Below are 21,451 nucleotides of genomic sequence, written 5' to 3'. Positions count from 1 at the left end.
TGATAACGTGTCAGCCTAAGGAAGACATTGAGAGGACGGTAAAGCTTCAACAGTCGGACAGGTGCTGTGCGAGGCAGACCTCCAAGCGGCTGAAGGATCATGCAGCAACAGGCCGCAGGCAGCGTTTCAGCCTCGCGCGAACACAGGCGATGAAAACCCGCGCCGCTTTCTGATAACAATGTAATTCATCATTTTTGCGATCTTCGTTCTTCTGTCATCGTTGTCACTATCTGACTCGGTACTATGGAACCAGCTGGTCTTGCCGTTGGCATCGTCGCCCTCGCCGGCCTATTTAACAACGCTGTAGACTGCTTCGAATACGTCCGCCTTGGTCGCGCGTTTGGTGTCAACTTCCAGACTAGCCTGCTCAAGCTAGGTCTTGCGCGCCTGCGATTGTCGCGTTGGGGCGAGTCCGTTGGATTGGCTGGCGACATCGACAGCGCTCACAGCATCCAGCAAGCATCAGGACTGCTAGAAGATGTCACCGGAGCCGAAACCTTGCTGTCACAGATAATGGTTCTCTTTGCAAACGCAGAGGGTGTTTCCATGGAATACAGAAGTCGTACAGGAGGACCCGATGCGAACTTCGCAATTCTCGACGTAGCCACGGACATGAGGCCCCTAGGGCAGTCATTACACGCGAAGATGCGCGCTCTAGCTATAAAGCGTCAGAACAACACCCCTTTGCGACAAAAGGTTCAATGGGCACTATATGAGGAGAAGAGCTTCAAGGAATTGATCAAAGACGTCACCGATCTTGTCGACGGTCTTGTGAGATTGTTCCCCGCGGTACGCGAAGAGCAGCGCAGGCTGTGCAGAGCGGAAGCTTCTGCCATCGGCTCTAAGGACTGCCTTTCTGTTCTCGAAGAAGTCACTGCACAACAGGACAAGGATCTCAATCAAGCCTTGGTTGACGCCTTGCTCTCGAAAGTCAGTTTTTAATACTATCACCGTACTCCTTAAGTCAACGACTAATGATCTCAACAGGACAACCGAAGCATGTCAATCAATAACTACAACTCTACCATCGGTCAGTTCAACGAGACGAACCAAGTTTACGGCACTCAAGTCTTCAACTTTTGACTGCGAGATCCGTACTCCAAATCATGCATGACGCGTCACATCTCTGCAGTCAGTTTCAAAGTGGTACTTCAATGAAATTGGATTCGCAAGGGTTTCTCCTATCGACAGACCACATTTGTGCATATAGAATCTCACATGAGGAGTTTTCTTGGATTTCTACATCTATATCATGCACCGCTGCCTCGAATCATGTATTGATCGTTCCTCAATCGTGAGTTAAACCAGAACTATCGACTTTGTATCTCCACCGTTCTGCATGATCTCTCCATCCATTTGATCAAGCAGGAAACAGTCTCCCATCAAGTGATATGTATCCTCGTGCGGACGCTTCCCACTTGCCTTTCGCAGCACGAAGGGTACGTTCATACCTAACAAGGCCCAAACTTCGTCTCCAGGTTTCGTACCAGGGTAGCACATTCCAAGATTTCCCGCTTCTGTAATGAATAAGCAACGATTTTCCGTCGCCAACAACATTGCTGATGTGAAGGCGTAAGGCAACGTGTAACCTTCTCCTGTCAGAAGACTTAGCCAAGATTCGGGGCTGGGCAGGTCATCGTCTTCGCATCTCCTCCATTGCGCACTATCTTCCACGTCTTGTGTGATTGTTGCGCAAATAGTCCGCATGAATGCTTTGTTTAGATGCGCCTCCTCTGTATAGGTCAAAGTTTCCGACGCCAACTCCCACGACTGTAGCATGGCTATAATTTGTGAAGCTACACCAGATTTCTGTAGTCGGTGTGTTTTGCCTACAACTCGGATGGTGTCGGCCTTTCTAGCTTTGGTGTGAAGCTCTCTGCCATCTTTCACGGTGACTGTGTTCGATGACCCTGCGGAACAATCATATAGGCCAGAAAGCCGCGCTCTGGTCTCCTCCCAATCTTGCCCGTCATGTTGCTTGGAGAGGTCACGGGCCCAAGATGGCAAGCCTTTATTATATGGTCCAAACCCTCTACCCAACAAGACTCTCGAAGTATCGTTATCGTATTCCAACATTCTTCGATAGACGTCTGTGAAGCAATCCGTCAATGGTTGTTGGTAGTTGGGTGTGTATGCATCAAACATCCGCGCGGGTGCCAAACCGAGGACAGAGAAAATCTTATCGCGGGGATCTTTACATTGTCGGCCTGAGAAGGAAAGTAAGATGTTGTGAAACGATGGTGGTTGTTCGTTGCTGGACAGGACGTCGACTACTTGTTCGATCGTCTGTTGTCGATATCGTCGCAATTTATCGATGATCGCAATGCTGGACATGAATCGGTTGAACTTATCCATTTTCGGGCCCCAATGTTTCGTCGCCTCCGTACCTTGTGCGCAGCAATGAACGTATGCGGCGTTTGCTCTTTCGAAAACTAGCGCAAAGCGATCCCAGGTCATGCTATGTGATCCATACCACAAAATACCGGATGTGGGTAGTATGATCTCTTGAACAGTCCATGATCGCGTCCACCATGCACTGTCAGCAATTAGGTGAAACGCAGCCATTTGATCAACGAACACATCACTTGGTGCTCCCTCGTCATCTCCCTCTTCAAGAACGCCCGGAAGATCATGCCAATGCTTTCCATCCGCAATATGTTCGAACATTGCGAATGGATTAATCTCCAGTACCATCTCCGACGAGGGCGTGCCCAACCAAGCGTGCACGACTGAACATCCAGAGTAGATGTCTCCCATCATCGCCACTTGGTGGGACTTTTCTTCCAGATCGTTTTGGTTTATGCAGATAGCATCCACCCAAAGGATGAGGGTATCATTAGGATCTCTGATGTGATGCAGAAAGTCAAACAGGTTGAGCGTGATCTGCATCTCATGCCCGTCTACTTCGATTGGTACCGTTTCATTCGGATTTCCCCACACATAGGAAACGCATGAGTAAGTCTCAGCAGCGCTCTCGAGATCTGCTGCGCTCAACGTAGCCGTTATGTGATCGGTAGTTCGTGGGTGAAGATGCAGCAGCCGGATCTCTCTTCTACTCCTGTCCAATGGCTCTGTTTGGTATGTGGGAATGCTATATCGTTCCATCCTGGTTCTCGAATAGCAGTATGTCTAGAGGATGTTGGTGAAAAAGGCAAAGTCAATGGTCGCAGGACTGCATTGCAGCATTGCGTGCTGTATGTAGACAGCTAACACGACAGCTGGCTGCCTACAACGAACTCAGCCTCATGTCTGTGGAGAAGAAGAGGCTTAGCCGAAGCTGAGCCACAGGTAGAATATGAACCTGGATCGTCCCATCGTCTGAACCAGGATGCTGAGATCCCGTACTTCATAGCGGAAAACTCGCTTAATGTGTTGATCGGGGTAGTCGAGACCGAGTCCCTGAGCGCGTCAAGGGCAGGTCCAGATTCGTGGCGCTAGTGGGACGTTACCCGAAGTCTTGGCATGCAGGAGCGGTGGGCGCCTTTTACCGATGGCAAGGCACAGCCTCCACGAGCCGTCCGAGGTTCCACGAATGACTGTAGAATCCTTCAAAAACGGCAGGCTACAAAGACGGATATGAAGATTGCAGGACGTACCCCGAGTACAGCCACCGAGTCTATATACTGCTCATCATTCAAGCCAAGATTCGAGCGCTCAGCGAAAGCCAATGACCATTGCCCTACAGATTTTAGGCCTCCAGCAGGCCCAGAGGCACATCTCCATCCTCTCGCTAAGATTCGAGGCCCTTATTATAATGCCTCAATTAGCATCAATTGAACGGCCAAGGCCAGGCTGCAGGCTCTAGCATCGATTCCTTCGATATGGACGGCGATTCCTGACTCCATCTCCAATACACTGGCGATCAACACAAGGATGGCATCTGAGAAACAGAGTTCTACCGGCTATGATTTCCGGACACGAGTGTCGCGGAATATCGGCACTCAGAAGCGTTAGCGGCAAGGAATACCTCAAGACTCTGTCGATCTGGACAGCGCAACCTCGTCGGTGTGTGGGCAGATGAAGTATTGCGTCCTACCGTTGTGCTCGAACCACCATCGATCCCAGGCTGGTCCTGCTTCATCATCTTCGCCGCGTACATCGTCCTGCGATAAAGCTGAGGCTGTTTGTAAGCCCATCCGAGGGATAACGTCGCGTACGAAAGGATTTCGCCGGGTTGCTATGATTGAGCCCCAACGGACTGCAATATTTGCTTTCGGGTGTGTTACATCATACGCACAGTCTTGCTCTCGTTCCTTCGAGTGGAGAAGCCCAGTGAAACTGAACGAGATGTTTCGTAAATACGTGCTGTGGTACACTACTTGGATTGCTTCGATGAAGGGTCCCAGGCCCATGAGCTGATTCTTAGGAAAACCCATCGCTACACCCAAAGCAAGGAGTGTTGTGCGATAGTTTTCGAGGTTGACGGGGGACTCGATATATCCATCGTAAAAACAGTCCGGATCCAGGATGTCGAACAGCTCTTCGCAGATCGCGCAGACAGCGTCCAGATATACCTCCAGTAATGACTTGTTGTAGTTGACGTTGATGCGCCACCTTTCAGCAGTCAGACCAAGTAGACCGTACAGCTTGTCCCGCGGGTCGTGACAGTCGTTCCAACAGTACTTGTACAGACACATCTCCAGCGTTCTGTAGTGTTCTTTTTCATGGACCACTGCTGGTATGCGGTCCAAGACGTCGAAGTGCTTTGCTACAGCATCAAGCAAGTCACTCCATTCGAGCTGCACGTCTCCACATACAATAACCCTTTTACGTGCGAGCGCAACTTCCTGAACAATCCAGACCCTTGAGAAGTATGGATGATGCAACAATGTCGCGACAGCATTACTAGTGTCGCCATCGCCATACCGCACCTGTCGCGCAGCTTCGACCATAGCAGGCTCACATCCTAACCAGACGAGCACCTTGCTCGCTGATCGAAATATCTTATCCATCATGCTCACTTGCTGGCTCCGCTCATCATGATCGAGCTGATTGATACATATTTGATCAACCCAAAGATTCCCATTGGGTGATGATCCCCCGGGATGAGCGACGAGGTAGGCTTGAAAAAAATCGAAAAGGTTCTGAGGAACATCGTGATTTCTGCCTTCGATGAGAACGCTACGCGTCGGCGTAAGGTCACCCCATGTATACGAAAGCGCCGTGTATCCATCGCCGAAAGGGACAACAACCCGTTCTAAGTCACATACTAGCTGCAGAGTGGCTGCATGTCGTTGTATGCGAAGGAACCGGATTTGCGAGTCTGCGAGAGGAGCGTACGTATACTGCGACATCTGGAGGCCCTATACGTGTCAACTCGACCCAATGTTCGCCAATCGCTAACATATCTGACTAGCATGACCAGATAAGTCGATCTTACTTACCTATTTCACTCTGTGTGTGTTCATGTCTCGTCGTGTAGAGCTGACAGCCAGCATGCCCCACTCCTGGTGATCATTGCGCAACAGGTGTAAGCTTGACTGGGTGGCAGTGCACGGCATCGGCGTCAACGGCCTATGCCGATACCTTCCTCAACCTTGCAAGACATGCATGCGCTGTCACCGCGTCGCGTTTCTCTTCAGCGTGCACTCACACCAAATTAGCCCAGTTGTGGACGTGCGTAGTTCCGGCCGGATTAGCCTGAACGTCTGGAACTGCGGCCGAGCTACTCACGAGCAGAATTTGCTTATTGCAGACGTTTGTCTTCCTTCAAATTTCAAAAGTACACGCTTTGCTGAATTCCCTGTTAGGCGCCCATTGTAGCGTGTTCCAAGGTTAAAGTCGTGGCACGACAAGCATAGGCTTAGCTAAATTTGGCAGTCTAGCGAGAATATCAATACGAAGTACACATCTGAACTCACATCGGTTACCTCCGTTCCATTCGAGGTCATCTCATATAGACGTTCAATGACGATGATGGAATGTAGTCTGCACTGGTAGTCTCAATTAGCAGCGTGTTCGGCCCTTTCTTTTGAACGTTGTTCGGTAGGCAACCATGCCCAGGGAACCGCGTCGGCTAGGGCTGAGTTGGTCTGAAAATACCGCTAAGGCGCAAGATCATCTCCGCTAAGTGCTTACCAACTAATCAAACTTCTGCATTACCGCCAAGCTTTCAATGTCAGGCCTGTCAGCGTCCGACAGGGTCTGGCCAAAGCGCAGGATTGTCCAGGGCTTGCACGACTCACGAACGGTTACTGCTACCTCCCATCGGGTTTGCCCCTTCGCATAATATGCTGTCCAACCACATGCGGCAGGGCTTACGGGACCGGAGTGGAAAGGGATGAGATTGAAATACAGCCTGCTGCGCTGCTGTCAATTTGCGTAGACTTTGCACTTCTTTGTATCTTCAGCATGCTGGCGTCCATGGGTGGGTCAAAGCCCGCCTGGATGAAGTCTCCAAGCCCCTGGAACATCTTCACAAGCCCTCGATGGATCCGGATCACACTGGCGACAGTAGTGATATTGTCGACATGCATCTTTCTCGCTGTGGAAACGCGCGCATTCGACAAAATTCCCATGCCGGCCTTAATCAGCCACAAAGCCGCCGAACCCGAAAAGCCGAAACCGATTCCCACACCACCGCCCTATCTCGAAGCCAACGTCACTGGTACCGACAGGCCGGAAAAGCTAGCATACGTTACTTTCCTCACGGGAGTCCCCACTGAAGGCGACGACCTGTTTAAGCCAAATGGCGATGCAGACAATTTGGAGGACGACAAATACTTCCAAGCCATCCGTATCCTCATCTGGCAATTCATTCATAAACCTGAGACGCGCACAAAGCATGATGTCATTGTCATGGTCACTCCTACCGTCACCCAGGCACGACGCGATCGGCTGGAGAAGGATGGCGCCATCGTTCATGCTGTAGAATTCCTGCACACTGCCAACGACAGTTGGGTCCACCCCGAGGTGCACAGATGGGACGACGTAATGACTAAGCTGCGTGTTTGGGAGATGACCCAGTACGATCGCATCGTCGTGATGGACGGCGACTCCATGCTGCTCAAGAATCTCGACCCAGTATTCGACGACCCCGCCGCTCAGCTTCTCGCTACCAAGCCGTCCAACGATACCGATCTGCCCTCAACTTACCTCCTCGCGTCCAACTCCGAAGTCTGGGACTCGTCCCATACTTTCCCGCCTACACATGGCACAGGTCTTAAGGGCCCCGGCAACATGAACGCCGGGTTCTTCATCCTCGCGCCTTCGCTTCCCGTCTTCGAGTACTACAAGACGCTACTCAACACACCCGGCTCCTTCGACCCCCGATATCCCGAACAAAACCTTATCAACCACGCGCATCGCTGGGACGGACCCATGCCTTGGCGGGAGATTGCCTATACCTGGAACATCCGTTGTCCCAACGACAACGACATTGCTAAAGGTCTGGTCAGTGTACATGAGAAGTGGTGGAAGCAGCCGTACATCTACGAAAATGCCAAGACGAAGCAATGGTTGCAGTCACGGCGGTGGGAGATGAAGGGATGGTATGATGCTTTTGAGGGATCGAACTTGACGCGAGCATGAATTTATTGTAAGAGAACAAGAGCGAGGCGCTGTGGAGTTGACGATGTTTTGATGCGATAATACCCAATATCTTATTATGTCCTATTTCAAGACCGTTGTAAATGTCCTACGAATATGAACATTTTCATGCCCAGTTTCCTAATTTCCTGTGTTGTGCTGCGAGCTACTGCAATGTTTCACATGGGAGTCACCGTGATGACTTGCCATTGTCACTATATTGGCGGGAAGAGCTGTTGTATAATCATCATGCAATACTCGTCAGTGGACAAATGCAATTGATGAATTTCATTGCTTACCGCTAATGAACGCTTGAACGCAAAAGAAATGAAACGTACACATTGCTAGTTGATAGCACTGATGAGTATTCTCGATGCCGAATGCCAGTTGTAGCAAGTCAACATATTACGTTTGACTGTGGCCGTGACTAGTCATGCCTAGTGATGTAAGCAGGCCAACTATAAACACTTACTTTTGCTTGGCGATACTCTGTAGTCGATCCTGAAGCGACTTGGTGGCGTTGTTGATAATAGTCAGTCGCTGTTCGTTGATGTCTGTGCCAGCAGGTACGCGGGGCCTGAGTTCTGGATGCGCCAGTACCTCCTCAACTGATGCAGTCAATCTGTCCCTCTTCTCTCGTGCCGTATCACGATCTAGTACGGCTTGTTCGGCTGCATTCTTGAACAGCTCAAGGGCATGCTCTCCTGCTGTACCGGTCGACACCATGTCCTGGTATTCTAGCACTGTTTTTCTAGCGTGTATCTCCGCCTGGGCTGCACTAAGAGTGGCATCATCCACATCCTTGAAGAGTTTCTTTTCGGTTTTCACTAGGTCTTGGACGACTGATGCGTTTTCCATGTTTCGTTTGGTAAATGCTCTCTTTTGTTCTTCTGCCGTGCCTTTCGGTCGATCCGGATCATCTTTGTCGTTGGAAGCGGACCTGTCAAGCGTTGGTTATTCATAATCAGCTTGCCCCGCCAGCTCATAAAATGCTGCCGAACGAAGATTGACATCTTGTCTCACATGTTTGGGGCTGAGAGGTAGCAAAGGCCTTGTGACAGCGTCATTGTCTGCTGGGGAAGTCAATGGCGCAGCTCTATTGCTTGAATCTGGGCTCACACGACGTAAGCTATCATACAGTTCGAGTACTCTGCGTGTATCGGATCTGGTCAGATATCCTTTGAATTGGATGTTGGAGGACCAGTATAAGGACGTACGGTAGGAGAGATCCAGAAATGACCAGCGATCTAGGACGCCCTGCCGAAGCTCCACAGGATCGTGTAACGACAAGAACTCAGGGTCTCCTGCGGTAAGCTTGTCACGATCGAAGTTTTCTTCTGCCTTGCGAAAGCCAACACGACAATGTCGCTCCATCTCGCTAAGGCCCTGCAATCCCTTCAAGCCGCGTGACCCAATTGGAGCGAATACCCCATGCTTTGGGTGTTTCTCCAGGAGAATGTGAAAACGAGCTTTCGACACTGCTTGGCCAAATATCGTGGCCGTAACATCATCATCGCCAACTCTGCCGTTGGGATCAGTAGTCGGTTCGTGGACATTTGCCAGCACCAAATCGCCTGGTTCAAATCGGGAAATCTCATTCTCTGTCAATGCCCGCTCTTGTCTGATGTTCGAAGCTTTGATTAGATAGATCGCTTCAGTCTGTTCGTCGGGATATTGATCAACGATCAAACCGTCCCAATCAACTGGCAGCGCGGAACATAGACGTGTGTTCAATTCCGCGTCGCTCCTAACTAGACTTGCATACCTTGAGCGTCGGCGCTTTAGAGGCGGTCTCGTTATACCTGAAGGCCCTTGTGGATGGGATCCATTGATATGACTTTGCATCGTGTAATTGAATGAGATGGCTGCCAAGATCTGGAACAGCCCGCTTTGATTTGCAACTGCAGAAACTGTGGTGCGCCCGTGGTTAGATCCAATGTGGATCATGGGAATGTTCTTGTGGTGACCTTTCATAGCGCCTCCACGCCCTTGGATAAAAGCATAGTTCGTTGACATTGCACGACGAAGTGCGATAGTGGTAAGATTGCTCGCTACAAAGTGTTCTACCTCACAATGTTCGCTGAACAGCCGATTGTCCAGCTCTAAAAGAAGGATACCAGCGTAGTGGTGCAACGTACAACACAGAACCTGTTGCTCATATGCCTTCAACGATGCGTCACTATCGGCAGAGCGCTGATAAGGTAACAATTGGTTGATAGTACTTCCAAGAATCATCATGGCTTACCGACTTGAAGAGATGACGGCGAACAATGAGAAAACAATGCAAAGAGGCGCTTTGTTCCTTTCGAACCATACATTTACCAGATGCAAACACTTCCGGCGCTTTCGATACGAATATCAAACATGCTCAACATGAATGACGACTTCCAACGAGAAGCTCATTATGCAGCTAGCAAGATTGAGAATACTAGAAAGCGAGGGCTCACGGTCGAAGATAATTCAGAAACTGCAGGGGGCAGGGATGTACTGGAAGTAGGACAAAGCAAACGGGCCAAACTTAACAACAACATTGAAGAAACGTTACCATCTCATGAACGTGACGGTCAGGGAAGAAAGTCTCCAATCAAAAAAAGGTTAGTATTACCATGTGAAGGAGTAAGAATGGATAGAATTCTGGAAACTAGAAGTGATGACAAAGACACAAGCAAAGATGGCCACGATATTATGGACTCTTTCCCGATAGCCTTGAACAAGAGAATTAGTGGGAGCCAGGCGGATATCGAGCAACTCTGTGCTAATGGGGTTTCCGAACTATTCCTTTTGAACAAGGTTAGCTCTAAACCGCCGGTAATGCTAATGAATGTTTCGTATGTCTTGGCCCAGAAGATCGAGAAACAAGTCTCAAATGGCCAGGCATATCGGCACGCGAGAGACACATCCTTGCTGCAGATCGATATGGCACTCAGAAAGAATGAGATCCTTGGAGACTGGGTTCTGGAACGTTTGCGAAATATGGCGAAGCTCAAGGGAGACCGAAAACCAACCCCCGAGGAAAATAAGGTCGTTCAAGGCATGCGGCAAGAGATTGAACAGCTGGACAAAGAGAAAGCGACGTTTGAGGCAGAGAGATCAAGATTGGTACGGAATATTGAACTTGCTCGTGAAGCTTGGGAACAAGCCGCGTTACCAGTGGAGGATATTTTCCAGGATGTCTTTGCGCAATGCGGACTGATAGACGAGCTCTCGTCTGTAAAGGACCAGCGTGACAGCAGAGGCGCCCTTGAAGGACAACTAGAGAACACCCGAGCCTACATCAGATTAGAGGAGAAGAGAGCACGTCGGGAGCTGCGTGAAGCTCAAAGACGGCACGAGCAGCATCGCGATGCCTTTCGACGAGGACTTGCGGCATACGTTGCTGGTGCCGTCGATCGACCAGATGTATCAAAGCACCTTCTGGAGGAAGAGTTCAGCCGTGATCACGTTCGGACGTGTTATGAGCTTGTAGGACTAGTAAAACGTGCAGAAGAGACACATGAGGCTAAGATGGCAGCAGCAGCAGAGGCGCATGTCTCCATCGTAGGTCCAGATGATGACATGAGTCTAAACATGCCATACGACCTTAAGGAGTATGCAACAGTTAAGATAAAGAGCCTTGATCATGATGCCATCGAGGCTTGGAAAAAAAGGCATCGATGCCAATGCTAAGCCCAACTTGAAGCCTGCAGGATATGTGCTGCACATGGCAGAAAAATGGAAGCGGGCGCTGGACGCCGATGACGATGTTTCGAGCTCGGCAGACGAGTCGGTGTGGAATGATGGCATTGGGGATTGTCCGGATCCTTCAACAGTACACGAGTCCATAGTACAGTCGGTGTCGCGAAGGTCGGAGAAAGCGGAGCAGTGGCTCAGCGTCAGCGAACGCGCGGAAGGGGATAGACGGCGGCGGATCGAGAGTCGGATGCAAGAGATAAGACCCGTCGAATCGTGACTATCATATTGTTAGCGACCAGAATATGAGCGTGTATGTTTTAGCAATTTAGTTGCGCGTCCAGAGTAACAGTGTTGACGCGGAACAAGCGCGTCGTGAATGACTTGAATGACGACATGCCAAGGCTCGATGACATATGCGATTAGTGCTTCGGTGGGTATTGTCCCAGGAAATAGACGCCAAACTTCCCTTCCGCTTTCGACCTCGTTGGCATCACGCTCTCTTCGGGCCGCTCGGCTCTCGAACCCGGATTATACTCTTTCAGCGTAAGTGGTACCTCTACGTTGGTCCCACATGTTCCTGCCATGTATCGCATATATCGAACCACAAGCCCTGCAGGACGAAAGAGGAGCTTCTTTTACGGCATATTCAAGGCTAAGCCTTTCCGCATTTGAAAAGTACTTCAGTGTATATTGTAACTGGGGTAAAGAGAGTGTATTTTCCCATGAAGCGCCGAAACCTGAAGAGGGTAAACCCTACAACGCGCAAAGTTATTCGTACTAAAGGTTAATCCCAAGCCTGGTCTCCTACAGATATCAACGATCTCAGCCTGTCATTTTGCCCTCAATATCACCATTCTGAACTTCATCGACTTCTCGCGTCGTTACTTCCAGTGGATCAGTACTCATGTCTCTCTTATGGTATAGCTGCCTCGACACATGGCCGGTCAAATACTCATCAAAGTCTCGCATACATAGCGATGCAATGATTGCCAGCCCTCCAATAGCTACAGCAAAGTAGTACACATAGGCGTATGACTTGGAGTAGGCGTCGCTAACAGCTATATTGGTGGTGTGAAGGAGCTCCGGTGTCATGCCATCAATCTCGAGAAGAGCTGTTTGATTGGCGGTAGCTGCAGCCGTCATAAGCGCGCTCAGGGAGCTTGCGGGTAGCCCATTGGCTAGAACACGTTGCGGTACTATCGATGTGAGATAGCCTGGCACCTTGTTCGTATACACTGCGATAAAGGCAGCAGTGAAGATGGAACCGAAAATGGTACGAGATGCTGAGATGACAGCTGAGCACTGTGAGCAAGCATCGCACATCTCACATGGAAAGGAACAACTTACAAAAAGCCACTCCGAGATCTTGGTCGGAGACTACATACTGTACGACGATTGCTGCTATGACTTCACCCCACCCGATAGTCCAGCCTGCGAGAAACGAGAAAGCGATTGCGCGAGCTTTGTCCTCTACTGTGATGCTGGCCATCGCACCAAGAAAAGCGGTCATCCAGATTGAGGAGATTAGGATCTGGTATCTGATGTGACCGATCCATGACATGAGTGGCCCGAGGATGACTATACCACCCCAAAGACCGAATGCAGCTGTTGTTGAAAGCCAAGCGGTCTCCTCCCACGAGCTCACAGTTGAGCCGAAGATATAGACAACCTGTTGCGGCCACATAACAAAGAGCGCGATGTTGATGATGCCGTAGGTTGCTGAGATGACCTCCAAACAGGTAAAGCCACGCATATCGCGGAAGAAATACATAGGAATGATAGGTTGCGCTGGCGGCAAGAAGACTTCGTAAAGGATGAATGCGACAATGGCTGCAGCACCCGAGAGTAATAGACCAAGAATTCTTGGAGAGGACCAAGGTTGCGCCGGACCGCCCCACGATATACCAAGAAGGAAGAGAGCTAAGCCAGCAACAAGGAGACCGACGCCCGTCCAGTCAACCTTCTTAAGCTCTGCGAGCTTGCTGGACTTTCTACCGTGGAGCTGAGTATAGGAAGGTGGATGGTAAAAGAAGAACCATAGGACAGCGCCAGGCACTACACGTTGTCATTAGTATGTCAAAATCAGGCATTTTCGAATTGACTTACCCATCATCATGATATACACGTAAAAGATCCATCTCCAGTTAGCCACCTGGACTAGCCGCAGGCCAATGTACGCCCCAAATCCCGTTGCAATGACATTGGGCACGACAACCAGAGCAGTGCCGACATACTTGTGTTTGTTACTAACTAGCTCGCCGGCTAAAAGTGGATAAGCCGCTGGTACTCCAGAAGCAATACCCATGATGACTTCTGCTCCGATCAACGTCTCAATAGACTGTGCTGTTGCTGCAATTATGCCGCCGACGACCGCAAGCACACAGGAACCCAAGGCAAAGTTGCGACGGCCAAAGCGATCACTGAGCCGACCGAATAGCAGAAGCGAGATGGGTTGTGACACAGTCCATACTGTATTTACAAGGGCGATATTGGCGCTGGGTCCGATATCTGCGTTGACAGAAGACACAGCGGCAGCTAGGGCTTGAAACTGGAAGTACGTCGCAACAACAACGATGCCTGTTCCCAAAAATGACCCTACAATCCTTGGACTGGAGAAATAGCCGTTTCTGAGCTTGGTGACATCGGTCGAAAGTGCTTCAGAACGTAGCTTGTCTGCCTCTTCGGAGTCGAGGGAGGTAAGAGGACTGTTAGTCTCCGGGACGGCCTTCTCAGAGACAATGTCTGGTGGACTGTTGTCGCTTCCTACACTGGGCATTGTGTTCGAGGAGGCCGATTTGCGGAAACCTGGAAAGGATATGCGAAAAATAGAAACGAGGATACAAGTCAATATCGGTGTACTAGGGGGGATATATTAGCCAAAGACAAGATGGTATCTTGATTCATGCAAAGAGATATGCATATCTCGAGATACGACCGACCCCTTTGTCATGCCTTGGATCAGCTTCAGATTCGCCACTTCGTGACTGGATGCAGTAGCGTATGCACGGTATTCAGACAGACCTTGAGGTACGGTAATCCGCAAGGGTAGTGACTAACATATACCCGCCGATCAATGAACATATTCGGCCTCGACTGTGGAGGCCGTAAGTTGCGGAAAGGCGCAAGGCCGCCTGATGTGAGCCTCAGCACACTGATGAAGGGTTGACGGTGGGGGTACCCGTCCAATGATCAGTGATGGCCGATGTTCGCAAGGGCTACAATACCTGCGGCGGACAAGGGTGCGATGCACATCGCTACACGACTGCTGAGCGTCGGTACTAACCACAAGAATGGCTAATTAGCTACGCGTTGACGACAGGGGTCCTGTTGCATCCCAAGCCACAGGTTCCCAATCATCACAGGTACATGCGCAAGACCCAAGAAGCCAGCCTTAGGAGGGATAGAATGCGGAAGGTTGGGCACAGATTCAGACCTGGAGTAGGTTCACTCCACGCATACTCTCAGTCGGAGGCGCTCAACCATAATAGCTTGTTACCATATTCACGCAGCCTACTATTTATCACCATGACGACAAAACCCCCGAGCCCCTTCTTTGTACCAATAAATCAACCGTTAACTCTCAGTTTCTTCAACCATCACTCAAGCTCTTCATGAGCCTTTCCCACTCTCGTAGCTGACCTCATACTCATGATCAACCTGAATACTGTGTGCGTTTGGTCGTCCATCGGTGCTCATAATGTTTCTTGTGGACCTGTCATCTTCTCCTAGAGATGAATCACCGTCTAAGTCTTCGCCTCTACTTGTTGCACCGTTTCCCTTCATGACACTCAGCCTTTTTGATAGCGTCGCGGACTTTCTATTGCGGACACCCTCTTCGAGCTCCATATATCGGTCGCCCGACGCTTGATCGCCGGTGCGCTTCTTGCTGCCGCTGCGCAAGGCGGAACCGATGTCGAGCACCTTCTCGAGGAGCGGGCGCAAAGCCGAGAGGTTGGCAAGAACTACTCCAAGACCTAGCTCTGCATGTGCCCAGGCCGCTACTGGCATAGCGTAGTAGAGGAAGTCCGTTGTCGCACTAAGGTTGACAGTCACGGTAAGACGAACGATGGCCGCAGTTGACGCGAATATACCGAGGCCGAGGAGCGCGATGATGGAAATCTTGACCCGGAAGTCGATCTGGACATTCCAGAGTAGTGGGATAGGACTGTGACATGATAAGTCAACGAAGCTCATCGAGTTGCGAACAAACTTACATGATGGCGCAGAACCAATCTGAGAAGATGGAAACCGCCGAGAGAGCAAAACTAAACCCAGTGATGTTGCTTTGAGCTTTACAAGAGCCACCTTCCACCGCTCTCCAATTCATCGCGATAGGTGTGCAATGAAAGAACTCATATATAGTCGTTGAAGCCATGACGGCAGCGACTGCGGCCATGATGGCATATATCGACCATTCATATGCCTTCTTGCCATTGGCTATGCGCAGCAAAGTAAAGCAGATAGCCCATTTCACTGGAATGGCAGCTAGACAGAACATGGTCTGCATGATGAACCACCACTGTCAGATGTCAGCGTAGCAACTAAGAAGATCTTTCATCTTACGTACGAACATTGCGGTTTGTTTCTCATCTGCAGTAAGCTCGTTGTCTCTTTTCCCACCTCCTGTGAAAGCGATCCCTAGCATGCCCATGGTTGACACGATGAAGAGTGGCTGTAGAACGTGAGTACTCGTAATAGATCATTATAATAACTATTCTCTCACAATTGCTACCACCATAGACCAGTCATCTGGCCCCCATGCTTTTCGCGAAAGCCGGACATGGAAACGAAGAGCCCAAGTTAGGACATCGAATGGTAAGAGAACGAGGACGGCTAATGCCAACTGGGGAGACGTAGGACCGGACATAGCTCTTTGTGAGTTCTCGTGCCCTTCTCCATGGCCACTTTATGTCTGCGGTGCAACTAGACACCTGTGCCTGAAAACGCCCCCTTCCATGGATCCCTTGACATATGGCGCCCTCAGTGATCCCCAATGATGAAATCTTTCTTGAGATTTACACACATCTTCCTCGCAAACTGAGACGAGATGGCACGTTCCAACGTTGGGTATCTCTCTTGCTGAAGCAACGACCCAGTCGCGGTCATTTTCACTCCCCAAAGCAGTACCTCGCAGGATTATCCTAGACGTTCGAGGGCTCTGCGCTGCTAAGCACGCTCGCTTAGGCCACCGATTTTGATGTGACAAGGTCGCGTAATCGAGGCTGGCGATGAAGCGTGAATCTCGTACGTGACATGCGAGGATGCGGCATGGTAATGATACTTTCGAGTCCAGGCGCATATTTTGCCCCCACGTTACTCTGCCGATCCCATGGTGAGGCTTCTAAGCGACAACCAGTATTACCACTACAATACGAGCCACAACCGGCGGTACAGGGTCTTGAGTAGACTCATAGGGAACCGGATCGGGGAGAGGGGAGAAAAGTCGTCACAGTGAGGAAGGCTTGGGGGAACGGGGGGAACCCACCCGGATACCCGCCGCGGGGAAGACGGGAGAGCGGACAAAACGGGGTGTGGCGCGTCATCCCTGAAAACTGCCCGCTCCCGGCACACTGCATACCATGCAAGCACAACCACAATCAGTATGGAGCTACATCAGTCGCGAAAGCTCAGATGTTCTAGACAGATTTCTACTCGCAAAGCCGAACGGCAGTCCAGACCTTCCCAAGCACGGCACATGCGTTATGCCTCAACGACTCCGTCATGTTTGCAACGATCCTAATGCTACAGGAGAATGATTCACTGCGCGGTCAAGCCACCATCCACATTCAATACCTGCCCCGTAACCCATTGCGCATCATCGCTAGCAAGATACACCGCAGCCCTTGCATGATCGGTGGGGTGCCCAAAGCTGCCGCGAGGAATGGAGGCCTTGACGGCGTCCGCTGCGGCGGACAAGGCCCCACCAAGCGCATCATCAAGCATGGCGGTTTGAGAAACTGATAACGAGCGTCAGGGCGACCATTGCCACACCGAAAGAGTTGACTTACATCCAGGAGCGATGCAATTGGCTACAATGCCTCCTTTCGCGACGTCCAGTGCAATGGTTCTCGTCATAGCTGCAACGGCACCCTTAGACGCTGTATACCCAGCTGGAAAACGTAAGCCCAACGCTAAAAACAAATCACTCGCTAATTCCTGCGCGGGATGACTTACTAAGTCCCTGCATCCCGATATTGGAGACCATAGAAGCGAGGTTCACAATCCAGCCGCGCATACCGTTGGATTGTGGCTCTTGTACCTTGAATTGTCGAACGGCATACTTGCAACCGAGAAAAACGCCTCGTGTGTTGATGCGCATGTGAGCGTCGAACATGTCTTCGTCGACTTGGTCGATGGGTAATGGGTTGCTAGCCTCAGCGCAAATGCCTGCGTTGTTTACCACACTGTAAGTACTGATATCAGTTTACGTCCTCCGAATGGGTGGTTACGAGGCGAGTTTATACGTACATATCAAGCCTCCCATATGTCTTGACAGCTTTTGCGATGAGTGCTTCCCAGCTGGAGGCTACACTGACATCGGTCTCGACAAAGATGGCTTGCCCGCCTTCGCCGACAATCCATTCATGCGTAGAAGTAGTTTCGCCCTTTCCAATTGGCTTAAGATCAGCGCATACAAGCACTGCACCCTCAACGAAAAATTGATGGCAGATCTCTCTACCAATTCCCTGGGATGAGCCAGTGACTATGGCAACGCGATTGTTTAGCCGCATGACGGAAGACTGGATTGAACGACTGATCTGGAGAGTGTAAATTGCAAGTCGGGATGAGGATAATTTTCTGTGAAATGTTGAAACGTGAAAAGCTCGAACGAATCTGTGATTGACACTTGAGTCACATTTCCTTCCCCGCTAATCTGGCCAAGCCTGTGAACCCAGAGCTGGATCATACCCATGCTCTTCCGCATCCGCGGAGGATCAGAGTCCCTGAAAAGTGTTTGATATGCTGTATGCAGCATCCAGGGTAGTTCGCCACCAACTTGTTGGGTTTTATGCATGGTTTGCTGTCACTTGTGTATGCATATTAGAATTCAGAAGGTCGCGCTTAGACTAGCACATGTCAACTCAGCCACCACTTGCACCATGACAAGGCCTTTGGAAAACAAACTTGCGATAATCACTGGCGCATCACGGGGTACGTATCATCATTGTCCTCCGATAACTACTCAAGGACGGGGTTGACAAGCGTTGGAAAGGGTTTGGTGCTGCCTTAGCACATCATCTGGCATCCAAGGGAGCGAACGTCGTCATCAACTACGCTTCAGAGTCATCCAGTGTGCTCGCGACTACTCTATCGCAAGAGATAGAACATCAGCATTCCGTCCGGGCATTACCAGTAAGGGTGGACATCACTACGCCTAACGGCCCAACCCAACTGATCGACGCGGTAAAATTAGCTTTCAGTAACGGCGATGGGTTTCGGATCGATATACTAGTAAATAACGCAGGCGTTGTCAATCCAGCGCCAATGGGTTCAGTCGTCTTGTCAGACTTCGAAGCAACCTTCGCATTAAACGCGCGCGCACCATTATTTATTCTACAGGCTGCACTACCGTATCTGCCCCATGATAGATCAGGTCGTGTGATCAATGTCTCCAGCATAACGACTTCGATGGGCTTTTGGTGGCAATCTTGCTACGCTGGTACTAAAGGCGCTCTTGAAGCAATGACACGGGTATGGGCACGAGAGCTCGCCGAACGCTGTACAGTCAACTCCATCAATCCGGGTGCAATGGCTACTGGCATGTATACGGGTCTACCGAAGGAAATGTTGGAGAAGGTCTGGTCGCTCAACTACATGGCGCCACTGGCTGCGACGAGAGAAGGTATCGACTCGGAAGATACCATTGCTGCGGCGAAGGACATGGGTGGGAGGCCGGCGTATCTAGATGAGGTTGCAGGAGTTGTCGGCTTGCTGTGTATGCCTGAGGCTGGGTGGATCACGGGACAAGTGATCGGTACCAATGGTGGTGGTGTGATGACCAAAGGATAGACGCAATCGTTATAGCTTGGTAGCTAAGATTGCCCACGGCGAACACTCACGAGATGATAAACAGCTAGAGTGAGCTAATGTTTTCGATTATGTCACTCGATACCTACCTGTTGTGAGAATGATGCCATCTTGACATTAGAGTAGGAGATTGTGACCTACCTAGGTATGCACCCGAAAACGGGAAAGCGTCACGATGCGGTAGCTCCCCACTTTGACAGCATAATGTGACCCCACTGCGTATAGCAATGGTGAAAACTGTGCGCGGTGATTCCAAAGATCTACACCCTACTTGAAGAAAGTCAGCTGCGGCCATGTCGAAATGCTGAAGTTCGGGCGGCCACATCTCTCAAATTCCCTCGTTCTGATTATGTCACTGCTTTACACGTCCGCTCAGAGCATACTGCCGCTCGCTCATTAGACTCTTTCCCCCCTGGATTACCTACGTCCGTCGCCTCTGTCTGTGCTCCTGCCGCGTTGGCGCATGTTCATGTCGTCATCACGACCTTGGCCCCTTCCGCCCCGCCGGTCATATTGGCGGTCGGTCCTAAGATCATAGTCAGATTGACGAATCTGACGTCCGGGCCGCGACTCGCGTATGGTATGACGATTCTCAGCGTTGCGACTATCTGGCCATCTTCTTTCGCGTCTCGCATGGTAACCTTGAGTCCGGTTTCGATCATACCGTGGTTGCGAAGAGTACTCAGGCGCATCATCTCGATTACGATATCGCTCCGGCTCCACTCCATGTGGAGATCTACTACGTCGACGTCGTGTCTCCTCCGTTGAGCGCCCTCGTGGATGTCGCACTTCCGTGTCTTGCCGGTTGTTGCTAATGACGTTACCCTCGCGGGTCTTGAGATGATGATTTTGGGTAACTCTGGTCGTAGATATTATCTCCTCACCGCGCTCACCGGGAAACTGCTGGCTTTGAAGTGAGGCGTTGTTGCTAGTGGCGCGTTGAATCAGATCTGTCGATACAGCACCGGCTACCCTCTGTTCGTTCTCGTCTAGGTCTCCGGTAAGATCATCAAAGACATCCCTGATCTGTCTTCTAAACTCTGGAGTCTTTTGTAGCTGCTGAGTTGCAGTTCTCGATACAGTGGACATGTACAGCCCAAACAGGCGAACCCAACTGTCCATTTCCAAGTGTCCGTCTAGCACGACATATTCATCCAATTCCACGGTACATATGCTCCTGAACTCGAGGTATGAGTTCTCCGATATTTTCTTGCTGTTATACATTCTTTCAATGATGAGAGGCTCATTTGGTGCGTCGCCTCTGTCATTCTTGTCACGACCGGGCGGTACAAGCTTGACATGGAGGTGATAGTCCTCTCGTAAGCGGGCCCCTCGCCGCAACCCACTTCCCCCATAGGTGTGACGTTGCATACAGTGTAATCTCTTCGGCAAGTGTCTTTCATCAAGGTCGACATCATAAACTACTAAGGGGTACCTCTTGATAAGAATCATGCCGAGTGGGCTCTTGTAGAAACCGCGTTCCCGCTTCCGTCTTCCGTCTCGATCTTTTCCGAACTGTATCACCGGTGCAGTGATGAGCGAGCCTCTCACGATATTCCGCACAACATTTGCTGAAGCCGGTTTAACAATTCCCCAATGACTCTGTACCCGCATGTCAAGTTCCGACGGGGTGACGTCACTTGCTACAGAATGTGCGGCGTCTTCTTCGGTATCGTGAACACGGTCGCCTCCAATTGGTGTTTCATGACGGCGTACTCTACCAGGATCATGCTCGTCTGGATTGTTTCTCGGTCGGTGGTCTTGTGCTGGAGGCCGAGCTGCAGGGTCAAGGGATTCTCGTGACTTATCCGTCATAATCTGGAATACCTATCAGACCAGCCGTTTGGTCGAATAAGGGGTGTTTTAGGCACTTTGACAGCGGAGTATCAGTTGAATTGAGCGGGCAGTTGACTGGGCAAGAGCGCTCAAGCATCATGAATCTTGAGAAGGTACTCAATGCTGCTAGGTCGCATTGTGTGTTCAGATCTTGTTGTATTCACGCCCAGGGTACGTGTGTGGATTTGTCGAAGTTCAAGCAATGAAAAATCTCATGTTACTTCATGCATAAGCCGATCGAAGGACATCATTCACTCCTGCCACTACGCGGCTTCTACACTGGTCATTTGCATAGGCACGATTGAGACCATTTAGTACATGATCTTTCACGATGACGATAATATGATATATCGATCAGGCTTCGCGGGCGTATGTTAACGATGGTGAT

At 50.5% G+C, this 21,451-nt stretch overlaps 10 protein-coding genes across 10 annotated transcripts; 4 read left to right on the top strand and 6 right to left on the bottom strand.

Moving 5' to 3' along the window:
* Window positions 1–243: 243 nt before the first annotated feature.
* On the top strand, window positions 244–1,083 carry J4E82_007408 (uncharacterized protein; the record flags this gene model as incomplete). Its single annotated transcript, XM_051733654.1, has 2 exons — window positions 244–930; window positions 988–1,083. The coding sequence occupies 2 exons, from the start codon at window positions 244–246 to the stop codon at window positions 1,081–1,083; spliced, it is 783 nt and encodes a 260-aa protein (XP_051586570.1).
* Window positions 1,084–3,968: 2,885 nt separating this feature from the next.
* On the bottom strand, window positions 3,969–4,952 carry J4E82_007407 (uncharacterized protein; the record flags this gene model as incomplete). The annotated part of the gene is made up of 1 exon (XM_051733653.1): window positions 3,969–4,952. One exon carries the CDS (start codon window positions 4,950–4,952, stop codon window positions 3,969–3,971), a length of 984 nt encoding a protein of 327 aa, XP_051586569.1.
* A 1,399-nt stretch (window positions 4,953–6,351) lies between these two features.
* J4E82_007406 (uncharacterized protein) lies at window positions 6,352–7,530 on the top strand (the record flags this gene model as incomplete). The annotated part of the gene is made up of 1 exon (XM_051733652.1): window positions 6,352–7,530. One exon carries the CDS (start codon window positions 6,352–6,354, stop codon window positions 7,528–7,530), a length of 1,179 nt encoding a protein of 392 aa, XP_051586568.1.
* A 465-nt stretch (window positions 7,531–7,995) lies between these two features.
* J4E82_007405 (uncharacterized protein) lies at window positions 7,996–8,385 on the bottom strand (the record flags this gene model as incomplete). The annotated part of the gene is made up of 1 exon (XM_051733651.1): window positions 7,996–8,385. One exon carries the CDS (start codon window positions 8,383–8,385, stop codon window positions 7,996–7,998), a length of 390 nt encoding a protein of 129 aa, XP_051586567.1.
* Window positions 8,386–10,338: 1,953 nt separating this feature from the next.
* Window positions 10,339–11,193, top strand: J4E82_007404 (uncharacterized protein; the record flags this gene model as incomplete). Its single annotated transcript, XM_051733650.1, has 1 exon — window positions 10,339–11,193. The coding sequence occupies one exon, from the start codon at window positions 10,339–10,341 to the stop codon at window positions 11,191–11,193; it is 855 nt and encodes a 284-aa protein (XP_051586566.1).
* Window positions 11,194–12,021: 828 nt separating this feature from the next.
* J4E82_007403 (uncharacterized protein) lies at window positions 12,022–13,975 on the bottom strand (the record flags this gene model as incomplete). Its single annotated transcript, XM_051733649.1, has 3 exons — window positions 12,022–12,494; window positions 12,547–13,254; window positions 13,306–13,975. 3 exons carry the CDS (start codon window positions 13,973–13,975, stop codon window positions 12,022–12,024), a joined length of 1,851 nt encoding a protein of 616 aa, XP_051586565.1.
* An 833-nt stretch (window positions 13,976–14,808) lies between these two features.
* J4E82_007402 (uncharacterized protein) lies at window positions 14,809–15,850 on the bottom strand (the record flags this gene model as incomplete). The annotated part of the gene is made up of 3 exons (XM_051733648.1): window positions 14,809–15,364; window positions 15,414–15,718; window positions 15,767–15,850. The coding sequence occupies 3 exons, from the start codon at window positions 15,848–15,850 to the stop codon at window positions 14,809–14,811; spliced, it is 945 nt and encodes a 314-aa protein (XP_051586564.1).
* Window positions 15,851–16,956: 1,106 nt separating this feature from the next.
* J4E82_007401 (uncharacterized protein) lies at window positions 16,957–17,930 on the bottom strand (the record flags this gene model as incomplete). The annotated part of the gene is made up of 4 exons (XM_051733647.1): window positions 16,957–17,156; window positions 17,208–17,309; window positions 17,374–17,603; window positions 17,668–17,930. The coding sequence occupies 4 exons, from the start codon at window positions 17,928–17,930 to the stop codon at window positions 16,957–16,959; spliced, it is 795 nt and encodes a 264-aa protein (XP_051586563.1).
* Window positions 17,931–18,299: 369 nt separating this feature from the next.
* J4E82_007400 (uncharacterized protein) lies at window positions 18,300–19,209 on the top strand (the record flags this gene model as incomplete). Its single annotated transcript, XM_051733646.1, has 2 exons — window positions 18,300–18,351; window positions 18,413–19,209. The coding sequence occupies 2 exons, from the start codon at window positions 18,300–18,302 to the stop codon at window positions 19,207–19,209; spliced, it is 849 nt and encodes a 282-aa protein (XP_051586562.1).
* A 485-nt stretch (window positions 19,210–19,694) lies between these two features.
* J4E82_007399 (uncharacterized protein) lies at window positions 19,695–20,582 on the bottom strand (the record flags this gene model as incomplete). The annotated part of the gene is made up of 3 exons (XM_051733645.1): window positions 19,695–20,015; window positions 20,047–20,520; window positions 20,574–20,582. 3 exons carry the CDS (start codon window positions 20,580–20,582, stop codon window positions 19,695–19,697), a joined length of 804 nt encoding a protein of 267 aa, XP_051586561.1.
* Between the last annotated feature and the right edge of the window lie 869 nt (window positions 20,583–21,451).

This window comes from Alternaria postmessia, assembly GCF_024291825.1.
Source record: "Alternaria postmessia strain BMP 2775 chromosome Unknown scaffold_50, whole genome shotgun sequence".
NCBI lineage: Eukaryota > Fungi > Ascomycota > Dothideomycetes > Pleosporales > Pleosporaceae > Alternaria > Alternaria postmessia.
This window is presented reverse-complemented; position numbering and strand designations above follow the sequence as displayed.